We start from the raw sequence: 19,175 nt of genomic DNA on the forward strand, positions 1-19,175 counted from the left end.
TCCTTGATGGCTCTACAAAGAGGCTCTCTATGGCTGAAAGGGTAAGGGATGCACAAGCAATTGCAGGTGAGAGCCTCAGGAGCACCAGGACACTGCAACCACTCCAACCTCCAGCCTGTTGCCACAGAGGTACAGGATGTCTTTTTATCATTAAAATAGGTATTCACAAAGAGACAGAATGACAAAGGCTAAAGGAGAGGGAGGAGCAGGACTGGGGACAAGAGTTCACCATTCCAGCCATGATCTGCCAGCTGAAGCTTTGCTGCAGTGGTTCCAGCCACCAACACAACCAGGCTGATTTTCCTCCTTTGCCACTGACTTTGGAGCACAGATGAAAGCTTTCTGACTCATCCAGGGTCTGGCAGCCCTGCCCATGCCAGACACTCACACTGCATCTGCCAGGACCCACAGGCTGATGAGACCAAAATGTATAAAAAGGAAAAATGAAAGAAAACAGTGCTATATCTGCAGATCTCAAGTTATTGTCATGACATTTCAGCACTCAGGAATTATTCTCCTGCAGTGGTAAGAAATACTGCCAGGATGTGCAGCAAAAAGGCCGTGCTGGGGGAGCCTCAGGGCACAGGAGCCAGCAGTGCCCAGCACTGGTGCCACACACACCAAGCAGGGGGAAAAGCTTCAGGGAATTGTACCTTATGCAAAGGCATGAGAGCCTACAAAAAGGCAGAGGAAGGAGCTGAGAACAGGATTTGAAAGTACACAATGGCAGCCACACCTGTGTAGGCTGAGGGGAGCAGGACGAGTGCCCAGAGGTGCCCAGCTGGCACAGCAGGAGCTGCCGTCAGCCAGAGCAAACTCCATCATAGGGACACGAGCAATGCTTCACAGCTGTAGAACAAAGAGAATTTGAATCTATCTGGGGCAGAAGGGGGTGACAAGCCTGGTTATGGTAGCTGCAAACAGGACTTGGCCCTTCCAGAAGTGGGGGAGGAATTTTCTGACTGTGCTGGAAATTTGCAGCAATGGTAGTGGCAATTTGGGGAGTGCTGGAGAAGGATGGGGGCAGTTGGGACAGGCTCTGGCACCAATTTTCTCTGCATTTAATTAGGAGTACAGAACAGCAAACTTTTGGCTTGTGGTCTCCATAAAGCTGTTTCTTCCTGTTGAATGTCTTTTCAAGGGTGCTTGGGCTGCTGCACTGGTGCTGCTCTTAGGGAAGCACAGCAGGGACAGCAGCTCAAGCAAATAACCAGACATGGCTCACAATCCAGCTGAGAAGGGCAGCGTTCCCAGTGCCTGTCACAGCACGGTGCCACGCCATGGAGGTGGCACTGAGTTCACAGCCAAGACCTCAAATCACTAAACTGGCACGTTTTCACAAAACACCAATCCCCTTGTCAACCTTCTCTTACAGACAAGCGTTATGCTGAAGTAGAACATATGGCTGAAGGCAACAGTTCTGCTGTGAAGAGACCACAGGCTTGAGAGCAACAGAGAGAGCAGGAGGAGAACAGCCCCAAACACAGACGGCCCCTAGGGCAGACTGAGAGCAGGAGCAAGGAGGCCATTGGCTGCCCCAAAAGCATCAGCAATCTGAGAAAGAAAAAGTCTGAGGAGTGTGGGATGAACCAGTCACTAGTCCAAGCTCAGCCCCATCCTGAAACTTTATCTCAAAGAAATTGCAGCTGCTGCTTTGGAGACCTCACTGACTGTTCCACCCACAGGTCTTCCTTTGCACAGTTTTGTGTTTTATTCCCGCTGGGACAAACAGAACAGTCTCTTACCTCTACCATTTTAGAAATTATGCTGTTGCCCAGAGCCTCCAACCTTCCTTCCCCTGCCACGCCCATGTGGGGTCAGAGAAAAGAAGTTGGCACCAGCCCAGCCCACAGCTTGGACATTTCACAGTTGAGTCACAATCAGGTTATATTTGTTTAAAAGTGCACCCCAAGCCCAGCACTTCCCTGAGGCTCAGAATACCTCTCCTCCCTGGGGTAAGCCAGCTCAACATGCTGTGACACGTCACCCTGTGTGCTTCAGGGACACAGACCTGGTGCCTTCTGCCTCCCAGATGGGAGCTGTATCTCATCACAGGCCCTCAACACCAACAAGATTCACCTACTATGCTGAGAAGCCCTTGTGCAGTCTGGGACAACATAATCTCTGTGCCAGCAGACGCATCTCTCCTCCCTGACGTGAGCTAATCCAGCAGAGTGCCCCTCTCCGCAGGGCTGTACCCGCTGCAGAGCTCCAGACAGCACCACCCCGCTGTGGGTGTGTGCCTCCCTCATCCCCCGTGGCCACCACGGTCAGAGCAGCAAACCCACAGGTGCCAGGTCACACCCCCTGGGGCTGAGAAGCTGGAGGTGCCCAGGCAGCACTTGACTACAGAAACACAAAGGCAACTGAAAGAAACCAGCCTTTAGCTACAGGCAACCTCCAGCTCCACTGGAGACCTTTAGGGATTCAAAACCAAGTAGAAACAGCACTGCGAAACACTCAGAGACCTAAGCAGTGATCCCACTGCTGTGAGGAAGTCAGTATGTACTGGAGCAGATCAAAGGCTGGGGGTTACTCCAGTAACCTGACACACTGGAGACAGGTATGAATTACACTCTCAGCAGCTGGAGCTGGGGCTGGGATATGTCTGTCTGGCACATGAGCGCAGCAGGGGCAAATGTTTGCAGATTAGATCAGGGAATATTCCAAAGAGGACAGAGAGAGTTGGAAAAGACAGCAACATAGACTCCTACCTAAGGTCACTTCTGCTCTTTCCTGGGAGCCATGAGAGCACTCAGATTTGATCTCATTGAGAGAGTTAAAAGAGGAATGTCATTTGCTACCTGCAGTGAGCAAAGGAAAGGACCAAAGAGAGAGAAAACGGGTGCTGCTCACCTCCATGGACAAGCAGCTCCTCAGAGATGCCCAGTGAGTAGCCCTGCTGTGGCAAGACAGATTAACTCCATAATGCCCAGCTGGGAGAGGAGGCTGAGTATTGTTTCTGGTTTTAAGTTTTTGAGTAGCATAAAGTAGAAAATGGACAGTCCAGAAAGCTTTCCATCTCCAGAACAGGTCTGACATGGCAAGCACAAAGCAGATGCTCCACCATCACACATCAGCAAGAGCGCAACACTCCCTAGAACACAACCACTCCATTCCAGCTCCTCCTGGTGAGGCCACACCATGGCACACGCTGACAGAAACAGCTATTTTTAAGCCACTACTTTAGTTCACAAAAGACACCAAGAAGCTGTGAGATGACAAGTGGTGCCTACCACCAGCCTAGGCTGTACCTGAACCAGTGACCCAGAGGTGAAAGGCTCATGCCCCATCATCAGTCTCCAGAGACTTGTGATCCCCTCAGAACAGCAGGTTCCTGACAGACATTTTCAAAAGGGCACAGCAATCATGAGAACTTCACAAATCACTTGAAAACATGCCCATTAAACACTATTTTCAGCAAACAGCAGCCTTTACACCAGAAATAAACAGAACAGAGCAGTAGATGGGTGCTGGATGGTAGAACCTTAATTCTCCATCAATTGCATCCCAACGGACTGAAGTACAAATGTAAGGATGGGCATCACCTACTTTAACTGCCATAATTTGCCCACTTGGTTTGTGGACCATTTTGTTGACAGAACCATAAGCGCCTCGTCCAATTTCTCCAAGGTCTTTCAAGTCCTCTGCTGTAAAATCCCAATGTTGCTCTGGGGAAATCTTCAATTTTCCTGATGATTCAATGCTGTGTGTTCTCAGTCTCTCTCTGTCAAAAATATTGGGAAGCAATTTTTCCACATTTTAAATAGTCTGTAAATATCTCTTTTCAGCACTTGATTAAACATTAGAAGAGAGGGGTTCACAAAGCTACAGCAACAATCTGACTCCACGAGGGATTTTGGTTGGGGTGGGGGGTACAGGGGGTGAGGGAAAATGTTAAATCAAAAATGACATACACTTGCCCACAGCTTCAATAAAGACAAGTTTATCCAGCTGCAGCATAAAATTCAATGTGTCTCATAGAGTCATTCTAAGCACTTATTTACACAAAATGCTTCAGGCTGAGAGCAGGATATGGGAACATGCAGCACCAAGAGCCTGAAGAGCACTCCCAGCCACATCTCCCCAAAGCTCCTGCTGCTCTACCACCACATCCCAGCACCTGTCTCCCTTCCAGCTGGGATGTGAACAAACACAGGCAAAGTTCTTCTGGGTGAACTAGGGGGACTTCAGGAAAAGTTTGCTCTTAATGGAAAATGGCAATTAAAACAAAAAACAACTAAAAAAAACCCTCAAACCCAATACATTTAGATAATCATTTAATTTATTCAAAACCAAATAAAGAGCCAAGAATTCATAAAAAGCAAGACAACTTCTTTGTGACATGAAAACAAAAAACTGCCTGTTCATGTGTGTCTTCACCAAACACCTAAATTAACTTTCTGAAGTAAACTCTGCTTCTCCTGAAGCCACCAGAATTTGCCCAGGTAAGAAGATCAGTGTCCAAAATGTGTAAACAGACTAGTTCAGAGTTTGTTTGAAGGTGCCCCTAATGGCTCATTCAAATGCATCAATGCTATCACTGAATTAGTAGGAAATGCACAAGTGTTTGCAACACTTTTCATCTTAAAATGTCATGCAAAATTTCAGGTTTCCATTAATTAATTAGCTGAATCTCACTTCTTGGGTCATAAAGTAAGCCAAAACCCCTTGTTTCCAACTTTCAAGATGCATCAAGAGCACTGTAGACAGTTCCCACTGCAGGGCACACCAATAAAGCACACGGGTACCTGTGCCCACCCTGTCTCCTGGGCTTTTGATCCAGCCCCCACTTGCCTGTCCAGGGTCCAGCCCAAGGAGCAGAACACACATGGAGGATCCCACCAAGCACAAGGAGCTTATCGAGTTCCTCAGCCAAGAAATAAACTGGTGGTGGCTGATCCCACACTGAGAAAGCCCACCCTGGCCACCAGCAGCTGCCAACACCACCCAATCATGACCTCCCCAGGGTCTCATTTGGATCCCAGGTTTCATGAAGGCAAAAGGCCAATTGACTGGAGCAGCCACAGTTCAAATGGCTTCACCTGCTGCACTTCAGCCTCTCCTGTGCTGTTTTGGGTTAGTGCTGCCTGTGTTGGGAGCAGCTGCATGTCCTGAACCCTTGGCCTGTCTGATGAAAGCCCTGGGGAGCAGCTCCTCTCCTGCCTTCTGGGCTGTGCCTGCCCTGGTGTTTCCTGCTCCCCAACCTGCCCAGCTCGAGATTTTTAGTCTGCTGCTCCCTACAGTGTCCCTACACTGTGCTTGGGAGTAATTCTGGAAACCTGACGATAGTGCTACAGCACAGCACAGGTGGGATGGACACACCTATCTCGGAGCTTCTGTGCATAACAAACACTGCATTGAGTGGGGTTCTCCATGGAAGGTACTTAGGAGAAAGCAAGGAATGAAAATAAGGCAGCAAAATGACAAAAAAAGAAAAGAACAGAGGAGAAAAGAAAAGAAAAAAAATGAAAAGAAACATGAACTCCAAACATGCCAGGTGTCTCACAGGCAGCTTCTGTTGGGAGCTCCTGAACCAGTTACTGTCTAACTGCTCCACCATCCTGTTTTGTCAGTGCCATAAAAATAGCTCTTGTTTTGAGGGAGGAAGGGAGGTGAGAAGCACTGCACTGAGGAGGCACCGGCAAGGGGGCATTTCCTGCCTCACCTCCTGCCAGCTGGTGGGCATGATCAGGGAGCTAAATCCCCTTCAAAAAGGCAAAGGAAAAATAGCACAGAGGTGACATTTAACAGAGGGTGAAATGTTGACTTTTGATTTTTTTGAGCAAACCCTTTTTCCAGCTCTTCTTTGGAAACATTTTGTATCAAAGTTCTCTTGGAGTTAAAAAATTTAAACATCGACATAGTTTATTCAAATAAAGCATTTAAACCCTTCTCTGCTCTCCCCTCTGTATTTCTGCCCAGGGAACTCTGCTTTTCTGACCCTGCACCAGAAGAGAAAGCGATTTGGAATTCATTATGTCCACCACACAAGCAGCCTGTGTGTCCCCAGCTGTGAGTGAAAGCCGATCTGTGCCACTGTTCGGCAGCTGCGGGATGGTGGCTGGAGCTGCCGGAAAGAAGGTGGGAGCAGGGAATATCCCCCTCCTGGGGCTGCACCGAGGGCTCTGCAGCTCCACAGGGCCTTGGGCAGAGATGCACCATCACCACCCACCCCAAACCCTCCCTTCTAGGAGCTTGGCTTCATTGCCATTATGTATTTATGATGCCATCTGCCCTGTCTTGCAGCCACAGCTCCTGCCTGGCTCTTCCCAAATACCCAGGGAAATGGGCAACTACCTGAAGGACAAATTTGACAGAGTGACAGAAATCTGAATGCAGGTTTTGCTCATTTGCTCATTCAGCAGGGCAGTTTTTTGTTAAGCAACACAGCTCACCTGAAGAGTTGCAACTGGAATGCAATGATTGCTTTTAACGTCAAAAAACTATGCTTTGTAGCAGGAATTTTTCAGTGTATATCAAAATCCAAAGGGATTTTCATGTCAAGAAAGCAGCTCAAAAATGCAAATCTAGAACACAGACTCTGCACTGATCTAAACTTGGAATTTTCTGAGGTAAATCTGAGTGAGGCAATAAAAACAACTAAATCACCAGTGCAGGACACCTATTCCTAGGTTTGCACTGCTGCAGATGGATGAGGACATAAATCCATAGGGTGGCTATGCCTCCAAATGCAAAAACCTGCCTAAACCCTACACTACATTCTGGTACTCTGGATACTACAGCAGTTTCCTGCAGAGAATGGCAGAGCAACCACACAGCATCCAGTGAAGGTAAAAAGTACTCAGTGCCCAGCCCCTGTGATTAGTGCAATCAGTTTGCACAGATGTGAGCAGACATGTGCCTCCTCTTCCAGTTCCATTTTGAAGCTGTGCAATCCAACCTTCTCTTAAGGCTGGGAATGTTGGGCACAATTGGACACATATTCTCCAAATGCTCAGGATGTGTAAGATGGACTTGTGGGGCCTCTTCATACGTGATTTAAAAAAATAATATAAATAGCTAAAGTGGGCTAAATACTCCTCTAACAGTTAAAAAGGAGCATTTTGAAATGCACCAAATGCAACTTGTCCAGGACTTGAGCTTCCAACTCCCCATTTTGCTTTTGAAATTTTTTGCAAGGCAAGAAGCAAAGCAGGGGCTCAGGAGGTGGGTGTGCTCCCTGCCCCTGGTGCCAGGGTGTGGGTCTCACTGCGGGTGGTTACTGTGCTTGGCACAGAAGGGATTGGGATTGGGAGCACCAAGCAAGACAACAATTGCTGAACAGATGCCCTTTGTCAGAGCTGATGCTGCGGGCCCAGCCTGGCAGGAGCAGTGCGGGCACCAGGCACGGCGTCGGGCTGGCACCGGGTACAGGCACAGCCACCAGGAGGGCACTGGGTACAGGCACGGTGTTGGGCTGGCACTGGGTACAGGCACGGTGTTGGGCTGGCACTGGGTACAGCCACGGTGTTGGGCTGGCACTGGGTACAGGCACAGCCACCAGGAGGGCACTGGGTACAGGCACGGTGTTGGGCTGGCACTGGGTACAGGCACGGTGTTGGGCTGGCACTGGTACAGGCACAGCCACCAGGAGGGCACTGGGTACAGGCACGGTGTTGGGCTGGCACTGGGTACAGGCACAGTGTTGGGTTGGCACCGGTACAGGCACAGCCACCAGGCTGACACTGGGTACAGGCACAGTGTTGGGTTGGCACCAGTACAGGCACAGCCACCAGGCGGGCACTGGGTACAGGCACGGTGTTGGACTGGCACCGGTACAGGCACAGCCACCCGGAGGGCACTGGGTACAGGCACAGTGTTGGACTGGCACCGGTACAGGCACAGCCACCCGGAGGGCACTGGGTACAGGCACGGTGTTGGACTGGCACCGGTACAGGCACAGCCACCAGGCAGGCACTGGGTACAGGCACAGCCACCAGGCGGGCACTGGGTACAGGCACAGTGTTGGACTGGCACCGGTACAGGCACAGCCACCAGGCGGGCACTGGGTACAGGCACGGTGTTGGGCTGGCACCGGTACAGGCACAGCCACCAGGCGGGCACTGGGTACAGGCACGGTGTTGGACTGGCACCGGGCACCATCGCTGGGCAGGCACCAGGCACGAGCGACTCACTGAGAGCTCCACCTGCACAGGAGGATCTGCCTCCTCAAAACCTCCTGCAGACACCCACAGAAACCTTGGAAGCTCCCAGCCAGGCTGTGTCAGCTCCCTGGGCCCTGCTGCTAACACCCCTCTGCAGGGAGGCCAACACTTTTTAAAACAAGCACTTTTTTGGCATGAAAAAGAGGACCACTGAGAGAAGCAGTGGAAAGTTGGTAGATTTTTTTAAGCAAAATTGGAACTTATCACACATGAAGCAAGCCCAGAAAGATGCTGGAGGTAGCTACCTATATCCTCTTTGCTTCACTTTCTCGAGACCTCCTCAGAATTCAAAGCCCAAAAGTTGACGTATTCAATGCTAAGCTGACGTGAATAAAATCTGCAGAGGCAAAAAGATCCAAGCAAACCAGCTGTGCTTCCCAAGCCAGCCTGGTGCTGGATTCTGCTCAGAAGTCTCTCATTAAAGCTCCCACTTACACCACAGTTAACAATAATATATTCTAATTCTCTGCAAGTTTGGTAAAAAAGCTGCTCAACACAATGGCATTTTAAAACCAGATTTGTGGCCCATCAGTCAAAGCTAAAAGGTAAATCCCAACAAAAAGCCTTCCAGGCAAACTGCAGGGTGTGAATGACACTGTGCCATGTCCATAAGTTCAAACACTGCTTAGCACTGGGGCTGACATGTCCCTACCAAGACTTTCCAACAGCCTGGAGAGCTGCTGGAGAGCTGTGATGTTTCTGTCTCAATGTCCGTGTCACTTCTAAAACAGTTTGCAGGCCCTGCAGGCTATTCCTAGTACAGTATTAACCCTAGTTTAAATTTCACTGGAAAAACGTTCCAGAAGCTTTGTCCCATTTCTTTTTCTAGAGGGCTGGAAACATTGATGTTCTCACAAATCTTTCATGCTCTCAAGAAAAGAAATTTTTACTTCTGATAAGCAAACAGCATCCTTGCAAGAGGGGCAGAACTAGAGTTTGCTCTGACCCATGTAAGATGTCCTGAGGCTTTGTTACATTCAACAGCAAATTCCTAAATGTGGAAATACAGAAAACGTGGCAAAGGAAGGAAATAGTTTTCCACCTCTGACCTACTCAGACTAAAGCAAAGCACGATCCCTACTACTGGCTCTGGTTTTTTATGCTTCCCAAAATTATAAAATAAACATAATAACAAAGAGCAGAAGGTTGCACAGCCCTTCCACAGCCCTCATGTCTCCAGCACATATTCAAGGCTGCAAAGGCTCCCTGCCTTCAATGGGGCTTGGCTTAGGCTTTTAAAATGTCAATATTTTGTATTAAGCTCCCCTAGCAAAGTACTGAGTTACAAAGAATTTTGATTAACCCTGCTCCTGACATGGAGCAAACCCCTCCACTCATCGTGGTGAAGCCTGTGCTGAATTTAACTGGGCACACTGACCTCGAACTCATTCTGACTTGGCCACGAGCCAGACTGCAGCACAGTCATGGCCAGGATCTCAGAGCTTACACTGGATTCAAGAATTTCAGGATAATACTGGAAAACCCTGAGCTAATTAATCTAAACATCCCTTCTGAGAGTGCTGGCTCTTTTTCTGAACCATTCCCTCTCCTGGGCAGCTCCCTGAGAGAGAACAGAAAACAGAGACACCAGCACAGCCATAAAAATCAACAAAAGAACCCAAACACACACTAAATGGTTTGCAAAATGATGCTGAGATGCAAAATCATTATCACTGCACAGCAACCACTCGATGGAATGACACTATTTCTGAGACAATTCCATGCCTTTAGGAGATGCCATTTTTGCAGGATGGAGATTTGACAATGGCTGACAGACAGGAAAGCTTACTGTAGCCTGCTGGAAAGTTTCTGGAGGAGGTCCACTTCTCTCCTTTGGAAACTGAACGGGACAATGTGATTACTACCCAGGGTTGCTTGGGTGTCACTTCAGCCAGGAAAAGGTGTGCAAATGACAGGAAAACACGGTGCTGTTATCACATGACACAATAACATACAACACAATACTCAGCTTGTCACTGCCCACTGAGTGCTCAGCATCACAAATTCATGAGCTGTACATTTTTCTTCTGATTTTCACCTAAGGAATTTCCCCTCCTTGGGAGCAAAGAAGCAACTGATGACTTGTACTCGTTTTAACATATTAAGTCATAAGCAATTTGTTTTCTTACAGCAGTGGCAATTATTGTTTCCAACTGTATTATTACTATGATTAGAAACATGCATTAGCTTATTAGTCAAATACCTGTATGTTAGTGACATGCAGCTTCCTCAAGGTACACTGACCTTTCCTGCTCTGCTTTTCTTGTGCTCTCTAAAGCAGAACTAACATTTTTTTTCTGTAAAAAAAATTTAAAAAAAAGGGGGAGGGGGGAAATTGAGCTTTCATCCTGAATCCATCTAGAACTGCTGCTCTCTCCCAGGAGGGTTTACCATTCATCAGATCCCCTCTCCCAAATAACTCTGAACACCTTGAACAACTACATCTTTACTTCTTCTCTCCAGAGCCCCACAAGTCACAGGGGTTAATGACCACTCTGCACTACAAGACTTCTCCAGGAAAAAAATATTGGGTTCTGGATCTCCAAGTCCCTCAAGCTCTGGAAATCTTTCCTGACACAAGGACCTGTTATCTCAGAGCAGTTCAAGGAGCTCAGGTGAGATGGGTTGCTGCCAAGTCCTGTGTGGAGAACAAGCCCTGGAGCACTTGTACCAATGACTAATGGCCATGGACAGTCACTGCAAAGGACTCCAGTGTCTCCACTCAACTCCTGGTGGGAGGGGGCAGATAACAGCACTGCTAATTCAACTACCAGAAATGGTTTTATTTCAAACCCTCTTAAACAAGTGATTTTTCTAATTTAAACTTCTGTAGGTCATAAAATTCCAATCCCAGTCTGGGAATATCCAGCCTCTCCTTTGAGATTTATTTTCTACTTGGGATTAAAAAAAACACAGCCCAACAAAATCTCACAAACTTTGGGCTGCATCACAGCCTGAAATAATGTGACATTCAGAGCCAAGAATGATTTCTTTCTGTGGCAGACAAGGACAGATACGAGACACAGAAACCACCTGACTGCAAGACAGAGATTGCTTTTTCAGTGGCACAGTCATCTTCAACATGGTGACCAAAAGAGAGCTCGTAACAAGACCAAGGAGACCAAATTTGACTTGTATTTTAAAGTGTCCCTTCTCTAAGATCCAAGACTTGTGCAGGCCAGTGAAAGCAGCTGCCTGGTGAAGGTTCCCAGGGTCCCACAGCATGATGACATTTTCCCTGTTGGTCTCCTCTGTGATGGCTGGGTGGGACACGGTGCTCTCCACTGACCCTCCAGAGCCAAAAGGTGCTTTTCTGTAAGCTCTGAGATGATGTTTACAGAAAACTAAGGGCGCTGGAAGGAGTTAGGCCAATGTTTCCAGAGAATCACCTTTCCCATCTTTCACTGGTATGAAATACCCACCTACAATATCAGAGAAAAAACAACCCAAGCTGCATTAAAGCAAAGCCCCCACAGCTCCTCGAAGAGGACAACAACCTTCACACTGCAGGAGCAAGAGATACCAAAACCAATCAATTCCAGCTGATCCACACTTGTCTCTGCAAAGGCATCAATTACATCAGGCATGAAGGACCAGTTGCTTCTCTGGATTTATTTTAAGCATATCTTGGGAAGGAGGGAATTAAAATAGGCTCAACAAAGAACAAAGTTCAGGGTTGCCATAATCCACTGTAGACTGGCTTGGCCATTTAGGTTTAGGTTAGATAACAGGAAAAAGTTCTTCCCCCAGAGGGTGGTGGGCACTGAGCAGGCTCCCCAGGGCAGCGGGCACAGCCCCAAGGCTGCCAAAGCTGCAGGAGTGTTTGGATGATGCTCTGGGGCACAGCATGTGCCTCCTGGGGGTGGGCCTGTGCAGGGCAGGAGTTGGACTCAATAATCCTGACAGGTCCCTTCCAACTCAGGATATTTTGTGATTTTATGATTCTCAGCTCCTTTACTGAGGTTTCCCAAAACAGAGACGTCTTTGTGGTATGAGGCAAGAACATCCACCTGAATCTCCAGGATGATGTATGCAGCTTTCATAGAAAGAATACACCACAAACCCAGATAATCTAAGTCCATTTCAGAAGTCTGTTCCTCAAACAAGCAGAATAGCAAAAACAATTCAGCCCTGCAGGCCAACCCCCACCTCCATCACCTCCACCCAGTCTACCACAATGTCCTTTCCATGAGCACTTTGTAGAGCAGATGACTTCCCAGGGTGTGTCCTGTCCATTCAGGCCAGACGGAAGTCACAGCACATGCTGGAAGTCACTCATTTGTGCAAAGGATGAGAACAGAAGTTGTCAACAATGACCTCTGGGGTCAAAGCAGTCTCTGAGACTGTAGACTCTCCTCTCTTTATTCTCCATTCCTCACCATGTACAGAAGACAAAAGTAGTTGACTGCTTCCTTCAGTTTGAACCCACAAAGCAGAAGCGTTGGCTCATTTCTCCATAGCCAGGACACAATGCAAGGTATTTTACTGTGAGGTGGTGATTAAAGTCTGAAGAGACACAGGATGTGCTCCTGCACTGATGATGTGCTGTGAGGTCCCGAGTAGAGAGAGTAGCAAAGAGCAGAGTTTATTCCCAGAGCTGGCAGTGGCAGCTGTTTATCAGGGTTTCCTGAAGGAACGTGGCCTGCAAGGTTCACATCTTGAGACAAAGGGTTAGAGTCCAATCACAGATATGAATTGTGGTGGTCCATACATAAAATCCTTTCTGACATTTCTGTATGTCACATAAATAAAAAAAAAAATCTGTGCCTGACCCTCTCAGATTAACTGGAGTCCAACAGTGACAGTGGACATCCCCTCAGAGTGAGAACTCAGCTCTACCATCTGTACAGCACAGCACAGACACACAGGCACCAAGCTCAGCCCAATGCTTAAGCCATAGCCTATTTTGCTACTTGTAAATAATTAATGAACAATACATTTATGCAGAAAATGGGTAGAGACCAAACCTATGTATGCACATAAATATTTATACACATATATTCAGAGATGTTAAATATAATAAACTGCTTCATCCCATTTTCTTCTCCCAACACCAGCAGATTTTGCATATGAAGACAGCAGTTTCTGGCCCAAGGAAGAGGAAGGAATATTGGGACATGGGATCCCTTCAGCCTCAGGGCCTCATCCATTCCCAGGACACCAGTCCCTAAGACACACAGGATGGGAGGATGGGACATTTACTGCTCCATTGACCTTGGATCAAAAAAAAAGCTCAGAAAGCAAATTTATGGTGTAGAAGAAAAGAAACTACAGAACAGCCAAAAGGGCAGTTCATGCTCTCAAGATGATTTATAAAGACGTGAAACAGCATCTCTTGCTCCCTGGATAAATTTTAGTGGCAATCAGTTCCATCTGATGGGTTTTCAGAGCCTGCTTTGTGAACTGCTGAGCTCAGACATGGGGATGCTCAGTGGTCCCCCCTTAGGAGTGATGGGGTCAGCTCAAAGATCCCTGGGCACCCAGGAGGAAACACACAGACAGGTGCCACAGGATCATTTTGATCAAAAACCTCAAGTCCCAAAGACTGCTCATGGCAGTACAACTTCCAGTTGCCAAATGGAATTCTGACTCACACTTCTTAATCATAAAAACTTACTGGTGAATGTAGACAATCAGACCATTTGAAGGCTCAGAGATGGAAACACATCTCACTTTTTCTAAGTATGAAATGCAAGTTTTAGAACAGCTTATAGAATTTACCAGACAAAATGGTAAAGTACAGACACATGGGTCTTAAAATACTCTGAAAACATCAACAGATTCAGATGTTACAGAAAAGCCCAGAGCAAATGGAGCTGTGGTCTCTCACTTTCTCACTAACCCTCCAGAGAAGCCTGGGGTATTTTGGTGTCCTGAGTGCTTTGAAAGTCTCCACACACCAAGACTCAGACCCAGCCTGCACATGAGCATGTACACAGCTGTCCTTGCTGAGGATGCAGCACCTCGAAAGAAAAGGAACGGAAGACAGAAAATTTTGCTTCTGTTACTCAACAGTACGAAGGGAAGAGCTGAGAGCAGCTCTGAAACTACTTGACATACTTTCCCTGCTCCCAAACAAGCACTGCAGTAGTTACATCTCAGGGTGAGTGACACAGCTGTGCCAGGACCAGCGTGCCCCAGTGTGTGAACACTGGGAGTGCCTGGTCTCTGCTGCACAGTGACACACAGCTCTGCTCCTGCCACACCCACAGCTCCCCTGGAACCATCGGGACACAGCCAGCACAATTCCAAAAACCCGAAATTCTTACATCAGGCTAAACCCTCTGGAGCCCAAAACCCTAAACCACTTTCAAACAAGGGCAGCACTGTCCCCCATTTCAGACACAGAAAGGACAATGGGGGAAGTTCCAACTCTCCATAGGCAGAACAACAGACCTTCCTAAATCATCTTCCTCAGCAGAGCACACAACGTATAATCCAAAGCACTGACCTTGTATTCAAGGTTTACAAGCCTGGGCTTTTGGAATCAAGCTGACTAACTAAGAAAAAGGGTAACCCACTGTCTCTCCTCCAGGCTCTGGAGCAGGACAGGCACCCCCAAAGCAGAAACGTGGTCCTGCACAGGCTGCAGATACCAGGCTTTTGACATGAGCATGGATAGAGTCAAGGATGGTGCCTCTTATGTGTCTCAGGGAAGGATCTGGCCAATCACAGGCCACCCACGGAGCCATGTTACCACATAAAGGGGAGGCAACACAGCTCACCAAAAGCCAGGCACGAGAAGGAAAGTCTATGGACACTCGTATGCAAAGGAGACACAACCAGCTTTGCTCCTCTGTTCAGCCTCTCTGTGTCCCATCAGGCAGCCACACTGACAGAGATTTCATAGTGAATGAAGTCAAGTTCAGTTTGAAAATGAACATTTCTACCTTTCTCATTCCCACCGACCCAGAACGCTTCACCTCTCTCCACACCATCCCAGTCAGCAGAAAAACTCCTGGTAGTCAACTCAAAACCACTGCTCTTCAGGGACTCACCCCAGACACAACCTCAATGTCTCTGGAGAGGAAAACTGGGGGCAACATTGCTAAAAATACCTTCACAGGTAACACAGCTCTGCCACTACCCCAACCCCAACCCCACCTTCCCTTGCCCAACCTGCCAGGGAACACAGTCCCAGGGAGGCAGCACAAGCATCAGCCCTCACACATTGACCCGGGAAGTGCAGCACACTCACAGCTCAGTGTGTCAGACATCCCTGTCCCAGCACAGTGGCCAAGGACAACTGAGACCCTGTGTGATACCAAGGGACAGGGGGGATCCAGGTGGTTCTTGGCAGGCGCAGAAGCCTCCAGGCTCCCCTGTCTTGGATAAACGCCCCTGCCACCACAGCTCCTTCTCCACTCCCAGCACCCAGCTACTGTCCCTTGTCTGGGCAGGACAAGCCAGGTCCTGGTGCTTTGGAAGGTGACTGACACCATGACCATCCCCTCACCATGGAGGGGACAGGCCTCCCTCACGTCTCAGGGAGGTCCCATTACACACCACACCAGGAGGGTTAAGGCTGAGGGGTTCAGATGCTGCTCCCAAATGAGCAGCTCTGCCCACAGCTGTGTGTACAGCAAGAACAGGGACAGCAGCTCCCACCACACTGCGATGGGACAGGGAACACAGCTCATCAGAGATCCCTGTTGAACACTCTGCCCTGCCACAAGCTGCTGGCCTAACCTTCCCCTCTGCCAAATGACAGCATGTCTCAGCTTCCCAGCTGCAGAACAGGGAACACAGATCTGTGCAACCATTTAGGATTGCAAAGCTACATCACTCAGCACAGGTGAAGCCCCGGGAACACACGGGAGTCAGGTCAGTACATGGTATCAGGCTGGATTTGATTCAGACACCAAAGGGTACAGGATTAGTTTCCAGAAGTTCTGAGGATCCCAGGCCCCAGCAGTGTGGCAGGAAGGCAGGTGCTCAGCACCCTTGGAAAATCCATGTGAATTAGCTGAATGGAGATACATGAGGTCCAAATTTTGGTTCCAGACATGAAAGGTCTAAAGCCAGAAGCAAAGTGCTGGGATATTAAACTCTCACAAAAAGAAGAGAACAGTCCTCCTAGGGCAGTGAAACTCCAAGGGACATGGAAATGATAGAGAAACTTATTTTGGAAGCAGTGGACAGTAAAAAGCTCCTCTGCAGATGCTTTGCACCTAAGACACACCAAAACTTAAAAGCTTAAGGAAAGAAAGAAAAAAAAAGACCTTAATGCAGCACATTTAGTCAAAATCTCACACTGACTCTGGCAGCACCTTCTCTGAAGATGTGATCTCCTCAAAGCCTGAGATACTCAATTTGGGTGTTTTACAGGCCACATCATGTCTTTGTGCTCTAGGCTTCAGAGATCACTGGCCAAAAGAACTTGTAAACTTTTGGAAAAAAGAGGAAGGTTAAATACAATGAAAACATCACCAATTTGTCAAAAACACTCCTGAAAAAACTGCAGAAGAAACATTGTTCCAGCACTGAACCAACAGTGATGTTTGCATGAGAAGTGAAAGCCTGATCACCACAGGCTCCCTCAAACACTGAAATGTCTCTGCTGAGCCCTTGGAGGTTCCACTCTGCTTGTGTTGACTTGAAAATACAAGTGGTTACATTCAGAGACTGCAACTTTCAGGAAACGTGACAGATCCGTCCCAGGAAAAAACAACCCTAATTCTTGGTACTTTTGACCCTTTCTCCACCAAGGCTTCCAGGCAGCACCTCCTGCCATGGGAGGCCATCACATGCCATGAAGGTACTAGAAATCAGTGACAATAAAGATGTGAAATAAGAGTGATAGAAATGGTGAAGAGACAGAGAAATATTTACAGGAAAATCCACACCAGTCATTGTGAACATGCCAATTTAGGACATTCCATTTTGGAGCTTAGTATTTTTTGACAAAAATGGTAGAAACTCTCTCAGGTTACTTTCTCAAAAACTCTGCCAGCTGCAGGCTGTGTCCCTACAGAGCCTGACACCACACACCAGAAGGGTATGGAAAAGTGTAAGAGGAGATTAACAGAGCAGCAGCCACCTCAGAGAGACTTTGGAACAGGCAGCAAAAAAGCCTCTCCAGGAGTAACAACAGTTTCTGAACTATACAGAAAAGGAGGAAGCAGCAGAGTCTGACATGCAACTAGACCTCCACTGGCTTTTGAGGAATCCAGCCCTGACAGCTCACTAAAACATCCAACACGCTCCTGGGGCAGCTCCTGGAAAGTGTGTGACTCTCCCAGGTGTCACAGGGAGAAGGTCCACACAGGACACCTCTGGAAGTTAAAAGTCCCAACGAATCCATGAAGACACTCCCATGCTATAGGGAGGCTGGAGTTCAAATGGACACCAGACACTTCAAACACCAAGTCTGAACCTTAGGAGAGGTCATTTCACTTTGTCACCTTTCCAGGTGAGACTGCAATGCTCTGGTGATCCAGTTCTCAGGAGGTGACACCTCTGACAGTCAAGAGACCTCCCAGGTGACAGACAGCACACTCCATCAGCAACGTGCTGTGAACCAGATGCCAAACAACACTCTCTGTGTGCGCTCATTTCTTAGCAGGTGGATCTAAAACCTCTACGTCAACATCCAGACACCGTTGCACCAGAAGAATACAATGCTTTTGAGAAAACCAAAAAACCTCATCTATAGCCAGCTGAACTTGGTTCGAGAGTGACAGGCAGCACAGCCCAGCCAGGCACCCTGCTGTGCACAGCCACATCATTCCCCTGATGTGTGCTCTGAATCTCCTTTCAGCAAAGGCCACCAGCTACAAGCAACTGTGTAGAGCTTCCACACAGACAACGGAGTAATCTAATTTTGTTTGTGACCTAAATCCTACTTGGACACAGCACAGATGAGGTAAAAGGTGGGATACTTTCCAGTCAGTACAATGGCTTGGAATTTGAAGAGCTCACCCTACAACCATGGCTTGTGTCCTCCAGCCTCTGCAACGTCTGCTGCAGGGAAAATAAAGTGAGCAGTTGTTAAACTGGTCTAAGGCAGAAAATCAGCCTGACCTCACAAGCACCACAGGCTCACCTGGCAGGCCTCCACAGCCTCAGTTGCTCCCCAGGCTGCACAGAACAGCAGTTGCTCCCAGCCTCACTGACTGACCCAGCACTGGGACACCAGCCATCAGGAAAACACTCACATCCTCCCTAGGCTGCATCCTTTCAAGTATGAATAATATTCCCCAACTACTCCGTGTAATTTCAGCTCTACTCTGCCTTACTCTGCACAGGTCCCATGTAAGATTCTGTTTACAACTGTGCCAAACGCCCTACAGAGAGCCAGAGTACATGTCATACCTACACAAAATACCTTTGCACTTCTAGAGAGGATTTGGTGTCAGCAGTCCCAGCTGAACCAAACAAGACATCCTCCACCACATGCAGTCACAGAACCAGAATGGACCTTCTTTCCAAACCCCTACCTCGATTTCTGCTGCTCACCACGTCCTCCCAGGCCTCTGCTCACCTGCCCCACAGGATCTGCCCTGGAAAGCCATCCACAGCATCTTTAAGTTGGAATAAGGGATATTTCATCCTCCAGCATCACCAGGAAAGGAGATTTCAGGGAGCCACAGCCCAAAGTCTACTACGAGAAAGGTACCTCCAGTTTCTCATGTCATTCAAAGTCAAATTAAGTCAATCTCCTATTTAAAGGTGGTCACTTCAAACCCCCCTGATTATAACACGCTCTAATTCAGAAAATACTTATGGCAAACCCCTCACAGCACTGGAGATGTGAGGGGTCCTGTCCCTGGCACCAGTCTGAGCAGCTGCAGTCTCTGCTCATTTCCTCCTCACCTGGTTTCCTGGTCACCTGTGACAGAGGTGATCTCCTTCAATACATCCCAATGCAGCTGGTGGTGGATGTACTGGGAAGGGTGAAGGAGGACAGTGTCCTGGGCAGGGGTTTGGGGTGACATGGGCTGTACAGGGATAGGACAGGAGCAGTGAGGCCAAGCCACCCACTGCCATCTGGCCACTGCAGCCCTC

General features: G+C 48.2%; 1 protein-coding gene across 1 annotated transcript in view; it reads right to left on the reverse strand.

Moving 5' to 3' along the window:
* MAP2K4 (mitogen-activated protein kinase kinase 4) overlaps positions 1-19,175 on the reverse strand; it is a 94,855-nt gene that overhangs the window by 39,211 nt on the left and 36,469 nt on the right. The window contains exon 3 of the mRNA XM_071573592.1: positions 3,553-3,727. Coding sequence (XP_071429693.1) covers positions 3,553-3,727 — 175 coding nt within the window. The remainder of the gene's footprint in view (positions 1-3,552; positions 3,728-19,175) is intronic.

This window comes from Pithys albifrons, chromosome 19 (genome assembly GCF_047495875.1).
Source record: "Pithys albifrons albifrons isolate INPA30051 chromosome 19, PitAlb_v1, whole genome shotgun sequence".
Taxonomy (NCBI): domain Eukaryota; kingdom Metazoa; phylum Chordata; class Aves; order Passeriformes; family Thamnophilidae; genus Pithys; species Pithys albifrons.